Source organism: Pristiophorus japonicus, chromosome 9, assembly GCF_044704955.1.
Source record: "Pristiophorus japonicus isolate sPriJap1 chromosome 9, sPriJap1.hap1, whole genome shotgun sequence".
NCBI classification, from domain to species: domain Eukaryota; kingdom Metazoa; phylum Chordata; class Chondrichthyes; family Pristiophoridae; genus Pristiophorus; species Pristiophorus japonicus.
Genome location: NC_091985.1, coordinates 34,943,056 through 34,959,302, shown reverse-complemented (window position 1 = coordinate 34,959,302; position 16,247 = coordinate 34,943,056). Strand labels below are relative to the sequence as shown.

The 16,247-nt window shown below is 41.0% G+C and overlaps 1 protein-coding gene across 5 annotated transcripts in view; it reads left to right on the top strand.

The window, feature by feature from the left end:
* birc6 (baculoviral IAP repeat containing 6) overlaps positions 1-16,247 on the top strand; it is a 326,307-nt gene that overhangs the window by 106,930 nt on the left and 203,130 nt on the right. For 4 of the 5 annotated variants that reach the window (XM_070889262.1, XM_070889261.1, XM_070889259.1 and 1 more), the window contains 9 exons: positions 237-445; positions 1,828-2,174; positions 4,586-4,805; positions 5,105-5,238; positions 5,799-5,936; positions 6,358-6,485; positions 7,183-7,314; positions 9,074-9,289; positions 14,512-14,695. In XM_070889262.1, the coding sequence (XP_070745363.1) occupies positions 237-445; positions 1,828-2,174; positions 4,586-4,805; positions 5,105-5,238; positions 5,799-5,936; positions 6,358-6,485; positions 7,183-7,314; positions 9,074-9,289; positions 14,512-14,695 (1,708 nt within the window). The remainder of the gene's footprint in view (positions 1-236; positions 446-1,827; positions 2,175-4,585; positions 4,806-5,104; positions 5,239-5,798; positions 5,937-6,357; positions 6,486-7,182; positions 7,315-9,073; positions 9,290-14,511; positions 14,696-16,247) is intronic. The other variant, XM_070889260.1, reaches the window with a different exon arrangement.

Below are 16,247 nucleotides of genomic sequence, written 5' to 3'. Positions count from 1 at the left end.
TTTGGATGAGCTGAAGTTTCTGAAGGTTGGAGGATGGGAGGCTGTTCAGGAGCACACTGGAATAGTCGAGCCTGGAGTTCACAGATGGATGAGTGTTTTGGCAGCAGATGCGCTGAATCAGGAGCGGAGAGAGGCCATGTTGTGTGTGTTATTTGTATGTTTCTTTTGAAATAAAATCTAAGCTCATGAAGCCTTGTATTTTTAAAAAAAAACAAATCCTCCCATTTGCTTTGCAGATCACGGTGATTGGGCGTTATGGCAGCACAAATGCAAGAGCTAAAATACCGCTGGGGCTGTATTATGGGCACACCTACATCTTGCCGTGGGAAAGTGAGATCAAGTTAATACATGATCCCTTAAAAGGTGAAAGTGATTCTGCGAGCCAGCCAGAAATGGAGCAGCAGTTAACAATGATGGTAGCGCTTCAAGAAGACATACAGTGCAGGTTAGTTTAATCTTTTTAATTGGTGCATGTCAATGTACCCTGTAAGCTGCGTGGGCATGTGGCCGCACATCCTCCAGGCAACCTGCATAAGCTGACTTTTCAATGTAAAAACCACGCGTGCGCCGTATTTTGAATGGCCTGCGCAACCCATTTAAGGGGTCGCTGGGCCAAAACTTTACAGGGAATATTGGTGCAGATATAGACTGGTCTTTTATTTCCTTTACCCATTTCTTGAAGATGGTTTATACTAGGGCATGCTTCCACTGGAGCTGGTGATCCTCCAGTACTCCAGTGAGGGGCCATTCCTCATATGGGCCGAGACAATGAGTGACCTGTGACCATTTAATCATGGGGAAGGGGTGTATCACAATCATGTCTGCTATTGTCGCCCAATGCATTGGTCACATAATGATCAGGAGCAGGAACCCTGACCATTTTCTTTCCTCATTCCCTAGCTGAGAAGCACTGAAATCCCTACTATTCCTAGCTGTAAAAGTAATGTCACTTTTTGCTTTCAAAATACATTTTCTGCTGCTTAACATTTTGTAAACTGGTTTGCAAACTTGAATGAAATCAAAATGCAGAAATCTTGACTCTTAAAAACACAGTTGATGGAATCCAATTGGTCCCACTCCCCTGCTATTTCCCCATCGACTTGTAAATTTTTCCTGCAACAAATGCAAATGAAAAAGTACTACTAAAATTTCAGCGTTCTCAATAAACAAGAAATGGTCTTTTTAATGTTCTAGTGCTGTACTTGAATGGCTAATGTGTATCGTACCAAGTTGGGATTGGTGTGTGCTCTGATGACACTTTGGTGTAGTGAGTATTGAGCCACACAGAATATTAAGTCCGTTGTGTGCACTGATGGTAACTGGGATGCTACAACTGCCTCAACAGTTGGAATGTGAAAAGAAATGAGCCCGTCTTGATCACAATACCGGGACTACTGCTGTAACATGAATGGGTTGTTGACTGAGGATGGAATTGAGCTCCGTATGTGTTTAGTTGCAGACTCACAGCTGAAGGCTAGCTAGCCACTTGGGCAAGGTACTAGATTGTTGGCAGGGTTTGTGGAACCCCATCTCTGGAGTAAGGACGAGGCAGGGGAGGTTACCATTAGTGTTGCTTTTTAAAAAAAAATCATCCCATTAAAATGGTTGATTGCAATATCTCTAATGTGCATTTCTTGGTTAATCAGTCTGAGAATAATAACTTTTTGTGGTCTAGAAGGGAAGATGGTATTAATGAGGGGAAATGGGAAGGAGATCAAAAATTAAACTCAAATATTTGGTAGAACCACGACAAAACTAGAACTAATGTATTCATGGGTGTTTGGTAATAAGTATAGCCTATTTATCAATCGTAATTTGCTTTGACAGGTATAACCTCGCTTGCCATCGGCTGGAAACTTTGTTGCAGAATATTGACCTTCCTCCACTGAACAGTGCTAACAATGCTCAGTACTTTCTACGGAAGCCTGACAAAGCAGTTGAGGAGGATAGCAAAGTCTTTTCAGCATATCAGGATTGCATTCAGTTGCAGCTTCAGCTAAACCTGGCCCATCACGCTGTGCAACGCCTTAGAGTGGCTCTTGGATCCAGCAGGAAGACTCTGCCAGAAACATACGATTCAAAAGAATTGATACAGAATTCTTCTACGGAGCAATTGCGCACCATCATCAGATACCTTCTGGATACACTGCTGAGCCTTTTGCATTCATCCAGTGGTTGGTGTCTTTTTTTATCCTTTTTGAAAGTGTTCATGTACCATGTTCTTAATCACATTAAACTAAATAACTATCTAGGAGAGCGCGGCCATGGTTCCCCCAGCAGTATGTAAGTGGGTATGACTCCGTTCAGTTCTTCGCAGAGGCTGGGAAGACGCAGGTAAATGTGGGGGTGGTAGACACAGGTAATGTGGGGATTTGAGGGGGGGGGAGGTGTGGTGGACTGAGGTAATGTGGGGGAGGACATGATGAACATCAGTCTTAAATGACATTGATCACCTTGTAATTCAGACAGGTCAAGTGTAAGCTGAATGCCTATTCAGATGTTCTAGCATAGCAACTATTTATTTAAAATAGCATTACGTAAAACTCCTTCCATTGAGAAAATCCTTTATGCTATTCCCCTTTCTCCTAGTCTTTTCAGTTTTGTTGTGAGATAGTTAAAAGTTGCTAAATGAACATTTATGATCCTTGATGAAATGTCTGCACAGAAGGGGGTAATTTACAGGTTGATGTAGATGTGTGTAATGTTTGGAAGTTTTAGCTTTTTTTTAGATTACTAGTGATTCAGAAAGATGCATTCTGTATCAGTGCTGTGGGTTAGCTCTGAGGTTCATGGCATTAAAATGAAATTTATTTAGCGAATGCCAACCCAGCATATAATTCCAACCATCTTCGAGCATTTTTATCACCAGCATGCAAAACGTGTCTGCTACCAGATAGTTTTGCTAGTGGGCATGATTCACTGGCAAGGAATATGTTTGTATTTGACCATTAGGACATTTGTCTTTGTCGTCATCAAAGGCCCCATTGGTGAAGATTTGTGTCCTATTATCCCTGTCCAGTTCCAGTTAAGAAATGCCCATCTATGAGGTGACTAGTTGAATCCTGGTTGACTGTCGGGTTGAAGATGATAGTGATTTATGGAAGCATTTGCTGTCCACGCAGCGAATTGGTAAGGAAAAGTCAAAGGATCAGGAAAGGTTTGGTGTCTCGAGACCTGTGCTGCTGGTGGATAGATAAATCAGTGAATTGGCAATATGATTTTGCCACAGTGTATTCACCAATATTTCTACTGTATCTGTACGATGAAGATGTGTAGGAGCAGTGTTGCAGATAACTGGTAACCATGGGAGGGAAGCAGGGTGCAATGTGCCTGACGTAAAGCACATGGTTGCATTCAGTTGAGTATTCTCCAGCTTAGTGCGTGGTGAGCGACCCCAAATGGGAACGCAGTATTCCACACCTGATTAGCAGTGTGAAAGCAGATGAGCGTAAATAACATTGATCCCCTGATAAACCTATAACTGCTTTCCTAAGATACTCAGTTTGAAACAGATTTTCTGCAGTTATTACATGAGTATATAAGTATTATTTTACCTCATCCCATTTATTATACTCTTAACACTTCGTTATCCAAAAACTGATATTTTATGATTTGCTATTGTGGGGGAGAAGTGAAATGAGTGCTGAGCATTTGGGTAACTTGGAAGAGGTATAAATCTGTATTTTTGAGAATAGATACAATGACTAAAAATATTTTCGATATTAATTTCACTGAGCCTTTGCAAAAAAATATGTTTAAAAAAAATTCAGGGTTGGAATGATTTTGATTTCTCAAATCACCTGAGTGGGGTTGACGTGTATTATTTCTGTTAGATTTTCTGTAGGAATTCAAAATGTATTTTGGGCAGCTCCCGTGGCATCAAATTACATTAATAGTGGTACGTCTGCCTGAAGAAGGCATGGCAGAAATGTGAAAATATAAACAAGTGGTTGTTGGTGCTCAGTTATTTTGAGTAACCTGCTACTCCCTGCAATAAGCCTGTTAAAATAAAAATCCAGATTTTAAAAAAAAAAATTCATTCATGGGATTTGAGTGTTTCTGGCAAGGCCAGCATTTGTTGCCCATCCCTAATTGCCCTTGAGAAGGTGGTGGTAGTAAGTTGAATTATACAACTGAGTGGCTTGTTAGGCCATTTCAGAGGGCAGTTAAGAATCAACCACATTGCAGTGGGTCTGGAGTCGCAGGTTAGACTGGGCAAGGATGGCAGATTTCCTTCCCTAAAGGATATTCGTGAACCAGATGTGTTTTTACAACAATCAGGTAGTTTCATGGTCACCATTACTGAAGCTAGCTTTTTATTCCAGATTGATTTATTTACTGCATTTAAATTCCCCAGCTGCCATGGTGGGATTTGAACTCCTGTCTCCGGGTCATTAGTCCAGGCCCATGGATTACTAGTCTAATAATATAGCCACTATGCTACTGTACCCCTTATGTTGGTGCATACAGTGTCCCCTATTGACAGACGTGGTGCAATGTGATGCGGTGTATCCAACTGGCAGTGCTGATGCTCATTATCTTTTCGTTAATGTTACATTTATATATTTTTATTAAATACTTGTAGGTCATGCTGTGCCAGCAGTTCTTCAAAGCACATTTCATGCACAGGCCTGCGAGGAACTGTTCAAACATTTGTGCATCAGTGGTACCCCGAAAATACGATTGCACGCTGGATTGCTGCTTGTGCAGCTTTGTGGTGGAGAGCGGTGGTGGGGGCAGTTTCTGTCCAATGTTTTACAAGAACTTTATAACTCTGAGCAACATCTCATCTTCCCACAAGACAGGTAGGTGGACTGTACAACATCTGCACGAGTGGTTTGCATCGCAAATAAATCAACTTGAATGAAATACAGCACTTAATTACATAAAATATTGGTAAAACACACGTTTTTTTTTCTTTAGCCCCAATGTTTGAAAATTGGTAATCATTGTGACCTGGAGATGTATTAAATATCCGAGCTTAAGCCCTTACTATAAGCTGAACTGATGGCCAAACCAAGACATTATTTAGGTGATTTATATATTTGCTATTTCCAAGAACTCATAATTTATATCTCTTGCTACTGCCTCTGCTTTGTTTCAGGGTTTTCATGTTACTTTCCTGCTTTGGTCAGCGATCGCTTAGTAACAGTGGGGTCTTAGAAGGCCTACTGAACCTTTTGGATAACTTGTTGTCATCTCTGCAGCCACAGATGACAACATACAGACGTACAGAGGGTAAGCACGTATTTATATCTGGATATGAGCAGTGAAATGATAATTCACTTTTGAACAGAGTTCAAGTGCAGTTTGTGATTACATCTCCGATATGTAGTAGTAACCTGGAGTTAAGATTTTGTTTAAAATCAATTTTTAACCATTTATTGTTTACTTAAAATCTGCGCTAGACAATTATTTAAAAAAAAATAGTTTGAGATGTGGGTAATGCTGGCCGTATTTATTGCCCCTTGATTTCCTGGTTTCCTTGAAGGTGCTGACGGGCCACCCCCTTAAAACACTGCTGATGCTTGGAGGAAATTCTGGGATTTTAACCCAAAGATAGTTATAAATTCCTGCTCTGGTTTGTAATTAGTTGTAGAATATTTTATAAAGCCTTTTCTTAGGGTTAAAAATCTAATGCTATTCTAACCGTGTACTAAAAGTTACGAGTGTGCTCTTCGAGCCAGAACGTTTGATAAATATCTTGCCTTTAGGCATTTTCAAGGACAAGACAACTTGGTGTCGTACAGCATTATTACCGTGCCTGATTTAATTTTTTTTCCAACCCCTCTCCCCAGGTGTACTGGACATCCCAATGGTCAGCTGGGTTGTAATGCTCGTGTCTCGGCTGCTGGACTATGTTGCAAGTGTTGAAGACGAAGTGGCTGCAGCCAAAAAGCCATTAAATGGTAAAGACAGAGAACGGATGCTGACAGGTATACTTCATTACAAAGTTGCAATATGTTTAATTTCAAATTTGATTTGCTTATTTATGAATGGGTTGGTACTTACAAAACTGAAACCATTGTAAAGTCGGAATTTATACATTTCTCCTACCTCCTAGAATTCTCCTCTACCAGTCCAATTGATAGCCAATGATGTGCTTGCAGGCGTTTGCCAATATTGTGTTTAGCCACTTAATTACATGGTACAGATTGGTTTGCTGCTGCACAGCTCCAATAAAAGGCTTGCAGTAGTTAATAGGATAAAGCAGTGCTATGCCGCTCTGCAACAAATGCACTGTGCCAACAGACCATATTGAGTAATATTGACAAATCTATTTGGCCCAACTTTGATTGTATTGAATTCTGCTGGTCGAGTGTGTAATAAAGGACTGGAGTTTCCTCTCTGCTCTAGGAAACCAGTGGAGCTTCATCAATAACAATCTTCAGTCACAGTGTTCAGGCAGATCCACGAAAGGCAGCAGCAGTCTTGACCGGTTATATTCAAGAAAAATTCGAAAGCAACTCATACACCATAAACAGGTACTGTTTAGTCAGTTGACAATATGTGTGAACTTTGTTTAGATTCTGCACTTGGTTAAGTAATCCAATGCTTTGGCATATGTTAGCTATGGTAATGAGTTTTTTTAATCTCAATTAAAATTGCTGAGACAATAATTGCAGCATGTATATAGCACATATGGGACCACTCTCCAATTGCTATGTTTGGGAGAAAGAAGAATATTTTTCTGCCAGCTAGTGTGGTTTAGGATGGCGCTCATCTAAGCGAGTTTTGCCTCTTTCAAGTTGGGCTGTGAGATACAGTGTAATCCAGACTTGACTTCAATCGGGTTCCTCTGGTGTGCTGTGCCAAGTGTTGGGATATGGTTTTCCACCTGCCCATGTGAGTTCCTGATTTTCACTGGACTGGTAATCAGACACTCCTTCACGGGGAGGGACAGTGAGAAGGGTAGTTATTCCAGGCATGCTTATGGCTGTGTTAAGGGATGCATTTGCAGAAATCTTTGAGCAGATTGCCTGTAAGTACACTCAGCCGGGCTTTAGTGTGTGTTATGGGATAAAATAAACTTCAGGAGCAACCTCGGAGGGGAGAAAGATGAGAATACGTCAGCTATTTTTTAAAGAGATGATCAGGATGATTAAGGACTTGGTCTGTAGTTTGTGTGTGTTTTGGGGTGTGTACATTTCAAACTGACTTTTGACTTAACCTTTTTTGCAGCAACTCAATTTGTTAAAAGCAAAACAAAAGGCATTAGTTGAGCAAATAGAGAAAGAGAAGATCCAGAGCAGCAAAGGATCCTCATATAAACTTTTGGTAGAACAGGCAAAACTAAAGCAAGCTACGTCAAAGGTATGACGTCTGTTTTGTTCTATAGCTTAAGTGTTTAAAAATGGTTGCAGTACTATTGGTCCAGCAAAGGACAAGAAATAATAGATTTTTTTTTCCAGCAACAACTTGCATTTATATAGTACCTTTTTAAACATAGAAATTGTGCCAATGTGGTTCAGAGGTGTAATCCAAAAAAATGGAAGCTGAACCAAAGGAGGAGATATTAGGCAGAGTGAACAAAAGCTTTATCTAAGAGCTGCATTTTAAGGTGGCTCTTAAAGGAGCAAAGGGTTGTGGAGAGGTCAAGTTTTAGGAAGGCAATCCAGAACCTGGGGCCTAGTCTGTTGAATGGATGGCAGTCAATGGCAGGATAGGAGATGCACAAGAAGCCAGAGTTGGAGGAATGGACAGTTCAGGCGGAGGGGTGGTTGTGAGGCTTGAAGTATCGAGATCGGGAGGGGTGAGACCGTGACTGGGATTTAAACATGAGAATGAGAGTTTTGGATGCTGAGGGACTGTTGGCCAATGTAGGTCAGCAAGGACAGGGATGATGTGGTGAGCAGGATTTGATGTGTGATAAGATATGGACAGCAGAGTTTTGGATAGGCAGTGGAAGAGGATGAGAGGCAGGCCAGAAGAACATTGGAATAGTTGAGTCGGGAGGTGATTGTGAGAGATGGGCTGAGGTTAGGGTGGAGGTGGGCGGTGTTGGATAGGTAAAGTGATGGAGAGGATACGGGATTGAATTGGACCCCGAGGTTGCTAACAGTCTGTTTAGCCTGACGCAGTGGCTGGGGAGGGGCATAGAGTCAGCAAGACTGGATGTCTGAAGAGCAGTCCAATAATGCAGTAGAGTGGGGTGTTTTTTTTTTGAGATGTGGAGAGATACACATTGTACAAGTTGAAGCTGACCCTGTGCCTATGGATGATGTTGCCAAGAGTCAGCATGTAGTGAAGAGGAGGAGGGGGCCAAGGATCGATCCTTGGGGTACTTTGAAGGTCATGGGCTGGGGGCAGGAAGAAAAGCTATTGAGGATGACCTGGCTATGATTGGATAGATGAGAATGGAACCAAGTAAAGGCAGTCCCACTGGACAGTGGCGAGGCATTGGAGGAGAATGGTGTGGTTGGCCGTGTGCAAAGGTTACAGTGAGGGCAAGGAGGGATTACATACCACAGTCGCAGAAAATGTTGTTTGCAACTTTGGTTTGGGCTGTTTCAGTGCTGTGATAGGGGTATAAATTTGGCTGGAGAAATTCAAACATGGAGTTGATGAGCACACAGTTCGGAGGAGACAACTGTTCAGGGATCTTCGAGAGGAAAGGGTGGTTGGAGGACGGGGTGGTAGTTTACAAGGGCATAAGGTTGAAGGGTGGTTTTCTGAGGTGTGTGATGGTGGTTTAATGGGAGGGGTGAGGGAACCAATTAAAATGTCAGCCTTTTTGGGGGCCAGGAAGGAAAGTTGGGTTAACAGCAATTTAGTGGGAATGGGGTCAAGGGTGTGGGACCAGATGAGATCAGAGGATATGGGAGAGTTGAACTTTTTTCCCGATTATTGCTCGGTTAGCTTTGCTAATATATGCACAGTTAACTAAGATATTGCTCAAGCTACTTTAGTCTGCAATTATGGAAATGGTAGTTTTGTTTTTCCACCTAGTAAACGGAAATTCAGATTTTTGCTTTCCTTTTTCAGAATGTTAATTGCATGTGTGTAAATTCAGTTAGTGGGATTTAGTTGACAAAGTTAATTGCATTTCATCCTAACTTCAATCCCACACTAGCACTTCAAAGATCTTATTCGTCTACGCCGGACAGCAGAGTGGCCTCGCACTACTTTAGATTCAGAATCATCCTCAACAAAAGATTCCCCGGAGGTGGAACCACTCCCCTTTACTTTATCCCATGATCGCTGCATTGCGGTGGTGCAGAAGCTTGCACTTTTTCTTCTCTCCATGGATTTTACCTGTCATGCAGATCTGCTGCTCTTTGTCTGTAAGGTGAGTGTATGTGTGTGTCCTTGCCTTTGTAATTTACCTGCTCAAATGAAAATGTTCCTCCAAATGCTTTCTTTATAAACAGCCAAAGAAAATGACTAAAGATGTGAATGGGTCATAGTTACATTATTGGTATTCAGGTGCCCTGTGCTTAAGTTCATGAACTCTAAGCCTGGACTTTACTACCACTAACATACTACCATTTGTTTATAAAATAAAGTACAAATTATAAAATTACTACATTTTGAGGGAGGTGAAGTAATCAGGATATATTCACATCATATTTTGCGGCACAGAAGGTGACCATTTGGCCCTTCGTGCCTGCGCCAGCTCTGAGTGAAGTATTTAGTCCCATTTCTGGACCCTTGTCAATTTTTTAGATGTTTACAGCTTCCCTCTGAATAACGCTCTGCATTTCAAACAAAAACATTCTCCTAAATTCTTCCATTGTTCTTTTGCTGGTTGTTTTCGATTTATGCCCTCCAGTTAGAAACTCACTGACCAGTGGAAATAGTCTATTCCACTATCACAACCATCAATAATTTTGAACTTCTCATCAGATCTCTGAACTTTTTCTGTTCTGATGGAAAGAACCCTTTTTCTCTAGGCTTTTCTCATAACTTAAAGCTTTTCTTATTGGGCTTTGCTGACTTAAACCCAAACACTCCAGATTACTGAAAAACGCCATGCTAAAATGTACCAGATGTTAACCATAGGGGAAGCTAATAACTGTTTATAAAAAGCCTACAAGTGAATGTTCCAGAGAAACTGGAAATCTGTGTAACTTGTACAAAATGGTATCTGTAATCTGATACTACTTTTCTACAATGCTGATACAGGATATTGACATTTGAAGTTGATGGATTCATTTTAGGCTTGTTGACATGGCCTCAATAACGGTACTGGAAACTTGGATTTCAGAAAATTGATGCAACATCCTGAGTGTGTTTTGGCTTTGGGTGGAGAAAGCGGTCAGGAGATACAAAGAACAATTGGAGTCCCTGAGGCCCAGTTGGATGACTGGTCAAATAGAGTGCAGAGAAACAAATCTCCTGGTGGATTAAGCTACGTTCTACAAGGAAGATTTTTAATTTTCTTGAAGGCTTCCTTGTGGGAGTGGGACAGAGTTTGAGTGGGAGGGGCTACAGTTGTCAAATCTTAAACAATTAAAACTTTTTTTTACATGATTTCTAGAATCCAGGAAAAGTTGGATATTGATCAGCCTCATATTTGTGGGAAAATCTGAGGGGCAAAACCTTTTGCAAGGATTTGTGGAAGTAAAAGACAGTAACATTCTCAATTATATTGGGATTCTGTTGAAATAGACAAGTTTATAAAAAAAAAACATTGAGTTATTCTGTCAGTGGGGGAGGAGGGTGATTTGCCCACCCTATTTGGGAAAACCTCATTGTAAATATAGATGGTAAAATAAATGAACAAGAGACGTATTTTAGCTATGAAAAAGATATAGCCGCTCTTTTAACACCCATTTCAAATGCCACCCCTTTGGTGATGAGGATCATTGTGTTCTATTGCAGCTTTTTTGGGGGGGGGGTAAACTGTAATACTTTGCACTTTTGAACACAATATATTCTGTTAAAATTATCTGCAGAGGAGGAGCTCATTTGGCCGATTGTGCCTGGGAAGGTGCTAACTGGTTCCTCTTATCAGAATCTGATTTTTCTCAGTTAATATTTTTGCAAGCATTTTATCTAATTTCTTCATGTGATCATTGATTCAGTTTCAGTAGCCACTTGTTCTAATGCAATCTATAGTTTAATAACCATTTTGAATGAAAAAAATTCTTCCACCCAGATCCCATTTGCCCTTTTCTTGTCTCGTCTGCAGCCCATCTGTGAGACAGCATTTATAAATTTGTGTATCAGCATTCTTACATCTGTCTGTAAAATTCTCTGGGGCAATTTAGAATATTTTTCTATTTTCTGTTTTTTTTTTTCTCCCAGACATTTGAACTTAATTTGCCACATTTACCCACTATCCTAACTTGTCTCCTTCCTGTAGTCTCCGGTTATCCTGTTTATTATGGTCCTAGCCAGTTTCCTAATATTGACGTATGTCTAACTGGTACATGACTGTCTGACTTGTCCCTTTCCCTTTCTAAGCAAGGTTATATTATGCCCCTCGTTCAATTTCTTTGGTACAATTTTTGATTTCCAGAGAATTTTCAAAAAAATACATGGTTACTAATGGTTTAATCACTAACCTCCCTGGATTAAGCCAATTGTTTTAAGCTCTGTCTCATAGATCAGACCGACTTATGGAAACTAGGAAACCTAAAAGACTGTTCCTGTTTTATCTATCTCTTGATCCTTTTCATTCCAGCTTACAAACCAAAGTAGTAGTATAAGGACTGATTCCCAAACAATTAACTTCTTCCTGTTAGTTACAAGCATTGAGAGGGTAGAGGAGAAATCAGTCCTAATATTTATGAAAAGTGGTTGAAGTGGAATTGAAGGTATTTAAATTATCCTGATGTGTATGTGTCGCAAAATGAAGTATATTGGTGTAAAAAGCATGTCTGAAATATACGTACTTGATGTGTTGAAGATCTACTTCCAGAACACTGCTTCTCAGTGACGGTCCCCAGTTTCATTTTTGGTCTGTACTTGGTTTTCTGATCTTAGCCAGGGCAGTAATTGTCATTACTGTCCCTCCTACATTACAACAGTGACTACACTTCAAAAGTACTGCAATAGTTGTAAAGTGCTTTGGGATGTCCTGAGGTCGTGAAAGGCGCTAAAATACAAGTCCTTTTGTTCCTCTAATAGAAGGAAAAATCAGCCAGAGTTCCTATTCGCTCATCGCTAAATTGTGACCAATGTTCCCACTAATTGCGCAGGCCCTTTAAATTTGCTGCGCCATATCTCTTCCAGCGGAGCGGCCTGCGAGGGACCTCGCGATTGGCGCACGCCCGAGCACTTAAGGGGTGAACCTTGCTTGTGACCCCCTACAAGATCATGCATGTGCACAGAATTAGGTTTGATGTGATGTCTTTTTTGGGTGAATAGCCTTCAGAGGCCATTAAGGCTCACCTGATTGGACACTTGTACAAGATACGGTAGGGTGGTGATGCCTGTGGTATATGTGTCTGAGAAGATGGGAGAAAATGGTTGCGAAGAAAACCCATTTGAATGTTTTAGTGCTATTTAGAGGGCAAGGCTGCAAGTGCAATTTCAGGCTTACATGATGATTTTGAATGTAAATTGCAAGGAAAACTATTTATAACTTAAGTTTGAATAGTTGTTGGAGACCTATTGTGCAATTTGTGGAAGTGAGAAATATTCTTTGATGAGCAGCGAATGTGTTTTTGTGAACCAGTGCCTACATCTCAGTTGCTAAGCAAAATGCATCATTCTGACACTTGTGCTCCCTCACACAATTTTCACATGATCATGATGATTACAGATGAAGGCCATTCAGCCCATAATTTGTCCACTCACAAGCATCAACAGTTCTCCCCCCATCATTTCAGCATCCGATTGCTTCATAAATGAATGCAGTATTTTTGCCTGTACTATTCTATCCAGGAGTTGATTCCATGTGTTGATCACTGAACAATTTTCTAATATAACTAACTTGAACTTGTGTTCTCTAGTCTTAATCTCTCAATTTATTTTGAATTAATATTTTGGATTTACCTTTTCCATGCCCTTAACTGTATACCCCTCAAATCTGTCGGAGGCCTCCTTTCTGAGCTGAAAAGCTAAACTTGCTTTAGTCTTTGCTCAAAACTTAACTCATTATAAATGCAAGTTGTTGTTAACACAGTAAATCATCCCAAGGCGCGGACGTGTAACTCTCGATCAGTTGTGTGGGTCATCTCTGCATTTCCTCCGGTGCTTAACTGTTTCCCTTGTGTCTGTGACTACAATACACCCAGAATAAAAATAGAACATTCTGGATATACACAACAGGTCGGGCAGCACCTGTAAAGAGAAAAGTTAGGTTATGATATATTGGTGAATGTCCTTCAGACCAAAAGCAAAGCTATGTCTCGCATCAAGTAGGCAACTCGCCATTTTAAATAGGTATTTATTGTCCTTGCAATGTACACCACCATGCAAAGTATCTCCTGTGACCACAATCTCTCGTTGAATTGTATGGTCTTAGATATCCTTGTTTTTCTAGCCACTTCCTCATCCAAAAAATATCTGGGGGTGATTTTAACTCTACCCACCTGATGGGCAGCTAAAATTGCCCACGGTTGCTTACCTGCCTGGAATTTGCCCAGACTTTGACTTTTACTTTGGTCCCTGGCTGCCTGCCTAAAGTCCGTGGGGTCCTTCTTTAAATATGCAGGTGAAGGTCCAATATTGTCACTAGGCTCCAAATTGCAAATAACTCCGGCCTGAGCAAGGTAGTCGGCGGCTTTCCCACCAAGCTGAAGAGAGCCGGGACCCATCAGGAACACAAGGCCCAAACAGGCCGAAATGTTTTTTTTTTCTTTGTGCGGCCAAGAGAGAGTATTCCTCCGGGCCCCACATAGAAAAGTTATGGCATTCCCTGCCTCTGGCTCACCCTCTCCGCAACCCCCTTCCCACACCTACTTTCATGCCGTCAGGGCAAACGGTTGCAGTCACTTCCCGCACACTCCATGTGGGAAGTGGACCGGTGGCATGTTAATGAGGCCTTTTAGCTTTTGATTCATATGTGTGCACCTTATTTCTTTTTAATTAATCTTTTATCGGGTATGGTTAAGTGGCTAAAATGTCAGTTTTGTACTGGATGTAAAACATTGCTGAAGTTTTGCGATCACATTTGGTACTGCTTTTATGGCGTGCATGTTCTTTTGAGGGGGAAAAAAAATCATGCCGTCGGTATGGTATGCTGTTTGAGTGGGACTGAGCATGCTATAGATTGATGAATAGGGCTTCCCTCTCCAACCAAGTTTAGAATTCAGTACGTTGTTTGTAGGGCCAGTGTAATAGTTTTCTCTTGCATGTCTGGTTGAATCTATATGTAGGGCTGTGGTAAAGAGCTAAAGAACAGCAGAGCAGGGTTAGCCACTGGTTGCAACTATGCTATTCACAGGAGATTTGCAATTTTAAGTGAGTTTATTTCCTCCTCTTGATTTATTACTGGACTTTTAGAAAATGTGTGTGAGGTAACGTACTTGCTATCTGTAAATGGACCGACTCAAATACCGTACTCTGCCGCGGACATTAAGCAGTGGCAGCAAATTAACTTCTGAACTTTCTCGGCAGGTACTTGCACGTATTGCAAATGCTACGAGGCCAACGATTCATCTTTGTGAAATAGTTAATGAGCAGCAGCTAGAAAGACTTCTGCTTCTACTGGTAGGAACAGACTTCAACAGGGGAGACATCTCCTGGGGTGGAGCATGGGCACAATATTCTTTGACTTGCATGATTCAAGATATCTTGGCAGGTAGGAAGCAAGAAATGATACCACAAGTGTTTTCTCCTCTCAAATTGCATCCCTTGTGTTCTATTGTATTATGTTGAAATGTTGACCAAAAGACTAGTTTTATGGAGTGCATGTATGTGTTAGGATGTGTATAGACACATGCATACTGTGTGTAATATGTTTTTCTCCTGAAGGTTGGCAGCATTTGGCATGTCATGATCTGAATTGGAATGTTTGTTGACTCCCAACACACCATCTGGCTGTCAACCTTTCTTTTCTCTCTCAGCTCATTTATGCTCTCTTCTCTTCTCGCCCCCCCACCTTTCCCCCGGCCCAAAACTTTTCTCTCACCTTGTTCACATTTGCTCTCTCTCCTCTGCGGCCCTTTTTCATTTGTTTTCTCTTTCGCTTGCTCTTCCCCCTTCCCCTCACACTTCCTTTCTTTTTTATTTCTTCCTCAAGCGCACTCTCAAGTTTTCTTTAACAAACTCCAGGTTTTTTTTTCAAAAAAAAGCAAAATACTGCAGATGCTAAGTGTTTCCAGCATTTTCTGTTTTTATTGCAGTCTTAATTTTTTTTGTGTGTATGACCCAAAGTAGACTTTTGGATGCTTCTGTGGTCTTTGCTGATCATGACCTCAGTTTGCAATGTCTGGCATTAATGGCAGTTAATCTGAACCTAATTGTCAAACTATGCAAATAGTCATTATGCTGGACTGTTGGTTAGATTTATTGTACTAACAGCTTATTGTAATACACACCTGTTAAACTTTTATATTGTAAGTAAACTGAAAACTAATGACAGTAAAAACCTGCCTTGCCAAATTTTGTCCACCATTTTCTGTAAGCAGATATGTTTGTGAATTAATTTAATGACTGGTGGTCATTAATGCTATGGGTGCAATAGTGTACGGATGTGATAATGTGCTTCATACTGGACAAACTTATTGGATATGCAAATCAGCTTTTGGAATAGTGATACTCTTGGTCAGAGTGTTGACCCATCTCTCTCTCAATGCTGATCAACCTGTTGTGAAGTTATAATTTCAGACTTTCAGCATTTAGTGGAAATAGTGGAGAACCAAGGGTCTAGTGAGAATGAGGAACTGAAAAAAATTAGAATTAGTAAAAAAAATGGTACTGAAGGCCGATAAATCCTCTGGACCTGATGGCCTACATCCTAGGGTTTTGAAAGAGATGGCTATAGAATAGTGGATGCATTGGTTGTCATCTTCCAAAATTCCATCGATTCTAGACCGGTTCCCGCAGATTGGAAGGTAGCAAATGTAATGTCGCTGTTTAAGAAAGGAGGGAGAGAGAAAACAGCGGACTACAGACCAGTTAACCTGACATCAGTAGTACAGAAAATTCTAGAATCCATTGGGCAGAGCTAACGGGGCACTTAAAAAAAATAATAAGATTGGGCAGAGTCAACACAGACTTATGAAAGGGAAATCATGTTTTAACAAATAAAAACACAGAAATTTACAGCGCAGAAGGAGGCCATTTCGGACCATCGTGTCCACGTCGGCCGACAAAGAGCCGCACGGCCCTTGGTCAGCAGCCCTGAAGGT